This window comes from Cibotium barometz, chromosome 18 (genome assembly GCF_041138505.1).
Source record: "Cibotium barometz isolate CiBa-2024 chromosome 18, ASM4113850v1, whole genome shotgun sequence".
Classification (NCBI taxonomy): Eukaryota; Viridiplantae; Streptophyta; class Polypodiopsida; order Cyatheales; family Cibotiaceae; genus Cibotium; species Cibotium barometz.
In genome coordinates, this window is record NC_141063.1 from 55,042,814 (window position 1) to 55,052,872 (window position 10,059).

Here is a 10,059-nt window from a genome sequence, read left to right on the forward strand (position 1 = left end):
ACACCTCATACATATACATATATACAAGAGCCACCTACGCAGCACTAACATATATACATACATTCCATACATACATACTTTCTTACTTACTTAAATATAAAACACAATCTTTTAAAGATCAAAAATGTATATATCGATCTTTAAACTTCCAAACCATGACAATCTCGAATACAAAGTCTTTTGATCCACAAATTATAGCATTCTTCTACATGTCATCCCGACCTAATGAGAAATCTCCCAGACATGCTTTGGCTACCTCCATGTCATTCTCTATCCCCATATAGTGCCTTTTTAACTCTTGGCATGCACGTCCCAAGCCTCCACATCCCGCAAAAACATCCAAGACACTATCTCCTTCACTTGAGAAGGTCTCCACTAGCCACCTACAATGAAATACAATCATAAACGTGCATCTAAGTATTTTGAAAAAGTAGCTATGAAAATGACTAGAATGAAAATTGTCTCACCTAAAGAACATAGGAGATCTTTCTGCACCACCTCGAATGTAGCGCTCCAAGACCATTGTGCGTTGGAATGGATGCTTCTTATTCTTCTCAAAAATGAAATTTCGTTGAGCGTTGAATAACTTCTTTGAAACATTTTGCCCAGCCTCACGATCAATAATAGGGACATGGCAATTTACTCGATAGAACATACTAAGCGCCAATGTATCCACCTACCATAACGAGAAAACATTATGTTTGGATATCCATACCACATAACATGTATACACAAAGGGAAGTATTTTAGAGATTATGACTTACCCGTTCTCCATTGTCATACAAATAACTTGATTCCACATGAACAGACATTGTTCGATGCATGACCAATCCAACTTTCTTTCCCATGGAATATATTTTAGGAAGTTGATCCATTAGACTCAAACACACAAACCAACCCTCATCAGCCCCACAAACAAACCAACAAAACTGAGTGTGGCACGTATCAATGATGAAGAAACTTGATTCCATGAGGGACACCCATCTGTATCTACATCAACAACTTGTAAACCTGTAGGAAAGTCAGCCCATACGAGGCGAGCCACTGTATCTGAGGGAGCACCTCTATGAGATAGAGCCTTGGGAATCTTCATCAAGAATTCTTCCACACTACATAAAAGATTTATGATGTTTGGTTTTGGTAAGTACAACTTGGAAAACTAATTATATGGTGAAATTATTCTTTTTACCTATCTGAGCCCTCCGAAAGAGTGTGGATGTCTACCAGCAATATGTGTGAAAAACATCTCTCACCTGCAAGTAAACAAGACAAAAAATGAGATGCATTTCGAAAGCACACACTTCTCAAAATAAATTTGCAATGGAAAGTACTCTTACTAGTCATGTCCATGATGTCACGTTGTCCTGACACCTCCCCCTCTTGAAGATGCTCTGGAGGGTCTCTCTCTTGATTTTCATTTGTGGGGTCTCCCTCTTGAACATCATGCATAATGTCAAGACGTCTCTTTGTTCGCCTCTCACGTTGCACTTGAGATGATGTAGATGTATGCTCTTGGTGTGATTGTGGCACTCGTGACAGTGGTGTGGATGGTTTTGGGGCCACGCGCGAGGATCCAACTACTGGAGACTGGGTCAAGATTGTTGGCTGTGGGGAAGGTATTCTAGAGTCTTCTTGAGTTGGGGGCTCTCTTTCAAGCTCAGATTGGCAATTCTTAAATTCTTCAAGAAATAGATCAAGATAATTAGTAAAAAGGTAAAAATCCCCATACCTTTTTGTATATGTATATGTATGTAGATGTATATGTATCTATGTATATGTATATGTACATGTATGTGTATGTGTATATGCATATGTATATGTATATGTATATGTATATGTATGTAGGTATGTATATGTATATGTATATGTATATGTATGTAGGTATGTATCTATGTATATGTATGTAGGCATGTGTCTATGTATATGTATGTGTATGTATATGTATGTAGGTATATGTATCTATTTATATGTATATGTATGTAGGTATGTATATATCAAAACTTAACAATGTTTCTTTAAAATCTAACATGCCAATTCTTAAATGTAACATGAACTTTGTATGTATGTAGGAATTTAGTGTATGTATGTAGGTATGTATTTATGTATGCATATGTATATATACATATGTATATACATATGTATTTGTATATGTATATATCTGTATGTATATGTATCTAATATGTATATGCATATGGATAGTTTACATATGTATAGGTAGGAAGGTTTACATAAACATATACATTTACATTTACATGCATATAATTTAGTAGAAAGCAAAAAAGTACCTTTTTCTAGGAGCTCCTCACTTGGAGGCACATGATTTAGAGGATAGTCCAACCACCAAGGACATCTCTTAAATTCCATATCAGAAACCCCTCTCTCAACCCATTCCTTCGGATACATTGTTTCCGAGGAATTTGGATCTACCCATTCTTTGATTGCTTCCGTCTCTTCGTCCATTAGACCTTGGCCAATGAGTAGCTGCACCCACCTACATGTCCAAAATAAAACAAACAGTACTAAAATATTTTTGTAAAAGCGTATATGTATTTTCTACAAAAATGTAATGGCATTGGAAGATATATACCTGTAGACAACCCTCTTTGCGGCATTCTCCACCTCAGGTTGCTTTTGGCCTTCCTTTACTTTTCCAATCTTTGCCCACACCTCATGGAAGGCCCATGGTATGTGTTTCAATCGCTCCTCTTGCACCCATTGCATAAATGGTGGGATGTAGATAACATCATCATATACCAATAAACCCTCCAAGATAGAGTCTGCCTCCCCTATTAGCTCTTCCCAATACAACTCTTTCTTCATATGCAGCAACGTCTTTTTGTTATCCCCAAACATCTCTGAAATTACCTTGTCCTTTGCCCTCCCGGTCATAAGCATTTAAAGCAATTCCGTCTTCCTATTTCAGCATCATACCAAACCCATAAGAGATTAGATATTAAGGTTAGTTTATGTTAAGGGAGGTTTATTGACATGTGACATACCTTTGAGTTGAAATCCGAGATATGGCGACTGTGTAGAGCTTTTCTTTGGTCAGAGCAACCAATCCCTTCTTGGACCAATCATAGTTATATACGAGTTGAAAGAATGCATCACCATTGGATGGGTTTGCAATTATGAGCATCTTGTACGCTCTATCTCGAAATGTTTGCTCTACACCACGTCTGGCTTTCTCACATTTTGTCTCATATTCTTGCAACCCCATGGCATGTCTATCAATGCATGATATAGCTTGCTTCACCGCATTTTCAAACGGTGTCTACGTATAACGAAAAGGACTCATTATCACTCACACGATTAAAAAACATTGATAATCCGTTTATTAATGATATTGGGAAATGCAAACACTACCTTCCACACAAGCTGTGCCAAGATTGTAGCTGGAGCATTGTACCATTGCTCTCCACTTCGTCGCTCCAAACTAAGCTCCATTAAAGCCCACCTCCTTACGTCTTCACCTAGGTAGTCCAATATGGATGATTTGTCCGCCATTCCAAATCGTTGAAACATGAAGATCTCATGTGACAATGTGGGTGTCACACTAGTGCGCACCAATCTGTGTTGTAAAGAGTCACAATGAGCTAAGAACTTAACTATGACTTCACAATGTCCATAATTAAGTAGAGAGAGATCACTTACTCATTTTGAGATTGCAAAGCCAATAGCAATTCTCCTTCTTGCTTCTTGTCCACAACCAAAAATTGACATTTGACCCGAACATGGCGTGAGGGGCTATGAGACCAAGCTAGAGAAAGCAAAATAAAGATATTACAATATATTACTTTTAATGTTGCATAAAATCTTTCTATGACATTCAAAAGAACATACCTTCGCGCACTCGAGACATCCATGCCTTCACACGATGATTACCATCCCATACAAGAAACTTCTTACCACTGAGATCCTCCCACTCAGTTCCTCTGATTTCATCCTCAAATCTGTCATGTTGTACCACCCAGTTTGGTCCCCATTCTTGCAAGTCTATTTGTGTGACCGCAAAATACATAGAGCTTCCTGGACGTGTAAGTGAAACTAAAAAAGGAGGAGATGCTTCGACATAACCATGGCAGTCAAAAGAATCACGAAACACCTCAAGCTGGGTAGAAACTGTACGGATGGATTCATTTGGAATCAGCCTGCATAAAGGGACCAATGGGGTAGAGGAATTGCGTTGCACAAAAAACTTAGTGAATACATCACCAAGCAATCCCAATTCAATAGATTTTCCAAGAAGCCTTCTATGGGTCTCCCCTTGACCAGTACTAGATTCAGGAATCTCCGTGTGAGTTGGAGGAGGTGAGCTCATTTCGTTCTCCAACACAAGCACTTCTTCCTCATGACCAAGAGAATTATGCGCTTCTGTTTCCTCTCTAACAGGAGATACATGTGAGGACAAAGGTGTCCGTGATTGAGCTTCCTCGCTAAGAGTCAAACAAACACGCCCAGATCTTAGTGAGTATCCCCTGTTGTCTGTAAGAAACACACCAAGCCCAAGTAAGCATATCTAAAACAATAAAACATAATCTCAATAGAATCTTCGCTATTCACATCATATACCTTTCTTAGTCTTTGCCTGTTGTTTTCCTGCTTTTCTTGGAGCCATCTTCCTTTCTTTTGCCCTGAATATGAGTAGCAAAAAGTTTGAGCTGAATCACACATAAACCCTACTTCATGTATATAGGAAAACATCAACCTCACACACAAACATCTCCTACTAGTGTGTGTGTGTGTGTGGGGAGAGAGAGAATAGCATAGACATGAAGTGAAGCCACGGATTATATTGAAGAGCTAGAGTTGCAATGGGCTCTTCTGGTTAGAGTGCACATTTGAGGAGAAACCAATAAACCTGAGCTAATAGAAGAGCACTCACATATGCAAGAAAGTAACTCAACAAGATTCCATAGCCAAAGATAAACATAAACATAGAATCATGCAAGAATTAAGAAGAGAACTAGACAATCAAGAAGGAAGGATCTCCAAAGCTTGAGCTCAATAGCAGATTGTATTATGAGAAGTGACCTTAGACACCCTCATAAGTCAGTTATATACAACTGGGCTTTGTTTATCCACCCACACGTGTCCTCTTTACATATACAAGACTTACATGGCCGACTTTCATTACAACAATGGGCCTTTGGCCATATACAACATGAAATATCTAAGCTAGGGTGGGTGGAGATTACAATTGTCTAGATTTCTCACTCGCAAGCAGTGTGAGTGCAAGAAGTTTTGGATGGCCTCATGTTGAAGTGGAGGATTTACTAAAAAAAAATTGACATGCTGCACTGGAAAAATTTGACCATGAAACACTCCTTGAATGTCCTTTGATGATGGGGTGGAAGGTATGGAGAGAGTCAGGTCGATGGCAAAATCAATTGCTAATCTCCGAAATTCATTTTGAAGATAGATGTGCCACCCCCATGAGCTCTTTACTTCATTGAAACCTTCGAGGAAAGTAGCCATGAACATGTAGATTTTGTAAATGTAGATCTCCAAATTCCTTATGCTCACCCATGAACATGCTTATCACTTCAAGCATGCATTGTTCAATGATGGCTTCACTTGGCAATGAGACGGCAGCAGCGATAGCAAATTTGGAAAGTTGAACGCCACCGGCTCCACCTCTTCAAACGCCACCGGCTCCACCTCCATGGCCTCTCTTCCAGCAAGTCCTCCTCTCTAGCTAGTCCACTCCCCCGGCAGAGCCTGTGGGGATGGTCTGCGCTAGCGCAGACCATCCCCCAGGCTCTGCCCGCCGGGGGAGTGGACTTGCTGGAGTAGAGGCCTGCCATACCCTCATCTCTGAACATGAAGCTAAAATAGTTGTTCAGAAGGTACTATATTGTTGGGAAGGTACTATATTTGGTCAATATCTAGTCCTCTTGAGAGCCAATTATTTTTGATCCACCCATGGAGGATGTCTGCTAGTAGCCTAGGACCTTGGCTTGGTAAGAATCCATGATTTCCTTTACCAAGTGAAAAGGTAGGGAAACATAGATCTTACCTATTGAATCTCGACACTTCTCTTGCTTAAAAATCCTACGGCCTCCTCCTTCTTCATACCAAGTCACTACCACTTCCAAGCAGCAGCCATGCAAGAGGAGACCATCACATGAGCAAGCATCATGCTTCCTCCCCTGACAAGAAGGCGGCTTTGCTGTGAACAAGCGAGCCTGAGATATGAAGCAGATGCATGCACTCAAATGAGAGAGATGCAGGACTCTACTCCAGCAAGTCCACTCCCCCGGCAGAGCCTGGGGATGGTCTGCGTTAGTGCAGACCATCCCCAGGCTCTACCGGGGGAGTGGACTTGCTAGAGAGGAGGCCAGCGAGGCGCCTCCCAAACCTCCATCATAGATATCTTTGGGTCACAGACACCAACTATAGTGTCCTGACGAGAGCAGCAGCAGGACCAGCCAACTTCACAACAACCTACATGGATGCATGATCCTCTAGCCCAATGTACACGGGGTGTTCAGAGGCAGGCGCCCCAGATGTGAGGCCTCATCCCTCCACCCTGCAGCTGCTGATCCAGGATATCCTTCGACAACATGGCTTGTTCCCATCATCGAAGGGAGATGCTATGACTGTTTTGCGTTCTATTCTGGAGGAGGATGGTATCAATCTATGACCATACAGTGTCACATCATCAAGCTTCACATGGATACCTAGGCTTATGTAGCTAGTTTGATACAGTTTTTTTTTTGGTTTTTTTTTTGGGTCCAGATTCATCATGTAGACATGGTGCTTTTTGGTCTCCTCTCTAGCTAGTCCACTCCCCCCGACGGCAGAGCCTGGGGATGGTCTGCGCTAGCGCAGACCATCCCCAGGCTCTGCCGGGGGAGTGGACTAGCTAGAGAGGAGGTGGACTAGCTAGAGAGTGGACTAGCTAGAGAGGAGGTGGCCGGTGGTTAAGTAAGCAACACCCTAAACCTCCAACGAAGCCGCTGCCGGCGCACGAAGCCGCTGCCGGCGCAGAGAAAAGAAAAATAGAGGAAAATCGAGAACAAAGAAAAAAAAAACTTACCTCTTCTGTCTGCTTCTGCCGGCGCATTCGTCTGCGTGGTTGCTGGGTTTTGAAAGAATCCTTCATGTACCCTAAATTTCTTCGTGTACCCTTTAAACTAAGCACCACATATGTGTGTGTGGCCTAAAACATACTTAGCCTAAAAATAGATACATATACACACACATATATGTATGTCAAAATGTATTAAGCTCTATGTGTTTTATTGTACACACGTACATTTTATAGTTTAGGCTATTTAAATATGTATATATATATTGATGTTAATAAATGTCTAAAAATGTATTAGGCTCTATGTGTTTTATTGTACACACGTACATTTTATAGTTTAGGCTATTTAAATATGTATATATATATTGATGTTAATAAATGTGTGTGGTGTGTGTGTAGCCTACTAGATATATAATCTAATATATTTGTATATCCTAAAATAAGTAAAAGACTAGTCTCTTTGTAAATACACACACACACTAAAATACATATATCCTCGTCGGGGGATTCTTAGCCTAGAATATATACAATATATTAATATAAATATAAACGTGTGTGTATGTGTATTTACATATATCCCCATCCGGGGTTCTTAGCCTAGAATATATACAATATAATAATATAAATATAAACAAGTGTGTGTAAATATAAACAAGTGTGTGTGTGTATTTACAAAGAGATAAGCCTGTTATTAAAATAACACTTAGAATAAATGTTTATATTTGTGTATTTTTTTATATATTTGTAGATACATATATATTTGTATATTTTTTATTAAAAAATTTTATCGTGGTCATTCTCAATCGTGATTGCTCCACCTTGTTTTATCATTTCAACCACCTACATTCTCAACCGTGATTGCTCCACCTTGTTTTATCATTTCAACCTCCTCCATTCTCAATCGTGATTGCTCCACCTGCTCCTTCGTTTTTATATTTTCATTCCACATTTTCGTCTCTCCTGTCCTTTCTGTTTCACATTTTCGTCTCTCCTGTCCTTTCTGCATCTTCATATTGCCTTCCCTATGGAGCACACTGTTACCTTTGAGTGGGAGCTTGATGGCTGTAGCAAAAAATCTCAAACTTTAATACTTCTCCACCAGACCACGCTTGTCAGTCTCACGGATATCTACAAGGGTTTTTGCCTTCTTCACACACCCTTTCTGGAGTGAAAGCTACTAGGACCGATGGAAGCCTACAGGAAATCATCGCTCATTATGATATGGAGGGCAATAAAACCTATCTCATAGATATTTCTCGAAGTAAAACATATATGCTACAATGTAGTCCTCTTTGTGCTGCTGATAGTCTTGATTCTAGTGCTGACGACATTGCCCAAGATGTCCGACATTTGGAGAGTTCAGTGGATAAAGAATTAGGGATACAAAACACCCATGTTCATATCTCGAGCTCCTCCTCTGAGAGTGACTTGAATGGCTCAGCAACTATTTTGCAACCAGGTGAAGGCACAAGCAATCCAAAAGGTTCAAAGCACAAGATCTCTGAAGATGAATGTATTGCTTCAGAGAGTATACTTTCGGTTCTTCGTAAGAAGGAGCAACCTTCTCTTCTGCGTTCATTGTTGGAAAAAGTTACTCGAGTCATCCAAGTCCAGGAGGTGCCAAGACATTATGATGGTGATTCCATCCTAGAGTTTCCACCAACATATGGCAAAATAGGAAATATGGATGGAATGGAGCAAAAATATGATGGTCACCTATGGACACGTCCAATAACATCAAACATGTCTGTAAGTTGTACCGTGCGTATTAGCTATTGTGTTGGTACTTTGGAGTGCCATAGACTCAGCTATCCTTTTTACTTGAACAATAAAAGGTATAACAACACCTTCTTTCATGGACATCTCACAAAAAAGATTGCAATTGGACTTTTGACAGAGGATGAGAAATCTAAAATAGTTTGTCACTTTTGTTGCAAAACTGCACATTGTGTGCAAGTGTGTAGATGTATTGTGTATTACGTAATGCCTCGTGACACAACTATTACAAGAATGATGCTCCACACTGGGCTGCATGAACATCCAGTTCAGCCAGGAACTTCAAGGTCAATGTTGGAGCACGTGAAAATGTTTGTTTCTCAAGTGCTAAAAACCCAGAGAAGTGCTGGTCCTCGAAAAATACAGATGGATATTGTGAAGGATATGCTATTTTCCTCCATGATGAATCAAAATGATGAGCTACCTACAAGTATTGGGGATCATGAGCTCTGCAATTTTTTGGAGGAGTTGAGTCCTCTTGTGGAAAACCAGAGGTGAGTATTCACTCTGTACCTTAATTATATTTGGAAGTATTTTTCTACATTCGGTCCTCTCTTTATTGTGAAATTATGTTTTTTAGGTTTAAACGCATTGTATCCCAGGAGAAAAGAAAATTGATGCCAGCAGGAGAGGGCTTTGATAGCATCCTTCTTATACAGAGAAGATCTCGCTATTCATTTATACAAGGTAGCCGTTTCCCAGGACAAGGTGGCCCTGATGACAAATGTTATGTCTTTAAGATGTCTTTGCGAGGACCAGCATCAGGCGTGGACTTGGTGAATCGCATGCGGTGTGACAGTGGAGGTGACTTGTCAAAATCCTGGGTTTTGTTTGATCACACTCATCGAGTTTTTGGTTGGTCAACAATGGCTTGTCATGTTTACGACCCAAGGTGAGACTACGTACTCCAATTTTTTCATTTCTTTCATTAACCTTGAATGATAGCTGACTGAAAAAATTATCTCCAAAATCTTATAGTGTTCAAGAGCTGTTGACAATTGCCACATGCGAAATGAAGGAGGAGGATACAAAAAGCCAAGTACTATTTTGGGAAATGCTGAATAGCACAATGGAGCAATGCGGTTATGCACCCGCACACTTCTATGGGTTTATGGCTGATGAAGCAGGGTCTAATTGGTGTGCAGTTAGGACCGTTTTCAATGGGGGTCCGCACAACATTATGGAGGACAGGGAGCGAACGTGCTTATTCCATTGGAAACAAAGTTTGATGAAGCATGCTAAACAATGCG

At 40.3% G+C, this 10,059-nt stretch overlaps 2 protein-coding genes across 2 annotated transcripts; both read right to left on the minus strand.

Annotated features, from left to right (window-relative positions):
• Window positions 1–202: 202 nt before the first annotated feature.
• On the minus strand, window positions 203–2,361 carry LOC147629491 (uncharacterized). The gene is made up of 6 exons (XM_086813019.1): window positions 2,286–2,361; window positions 1,338–1,679; window positions 1,190–1,253; window positions 765–1,109; window positions 468–676; window positions 203–383 (listed from the first exon to the last, which is right to left on the minus strand). Exons 4-6 carry the CDS (start codon window positions 969–971, stop codon window positions 206–208), a joined length of 594 nt encoding a protein of 197 aa, XP_086669145.1. The 5' UTR covers window positions 972–1,109; window positions 1,190–1,253; window positions 1,338–1,679; window positions 2,286–2,361; the 3' UTR covers window positions 203–205.
• A 619-nt stretch (window positions 2,362–2,980) lies between these two features.
• On the minus strand, window positions 2,981–4,640 carry LOC147629492 (uncharacterized). The gene is made up of 4 exons (XM_086812921.1): window positions 4,573–4,640; window positions 3,844–4,485; window positions 3,367–3,614; window positions 2,981–3,274 (listed from the first exon to the last, which is right to left on the minus strand). The coding sequence occupies exons 1-4, from the start codon at window positions 4,616–4,618 to the stop codon at window positions 2,981–2,983; spliced, it is 1,230 nt and encodes a 409-aa protein (XP_086669047.1). The 5' UTR covers window positions 4,619–4,640.
• Between the last annotated feature and the right edge of the window lie 5,419 nt (window positions 4,641–10,059).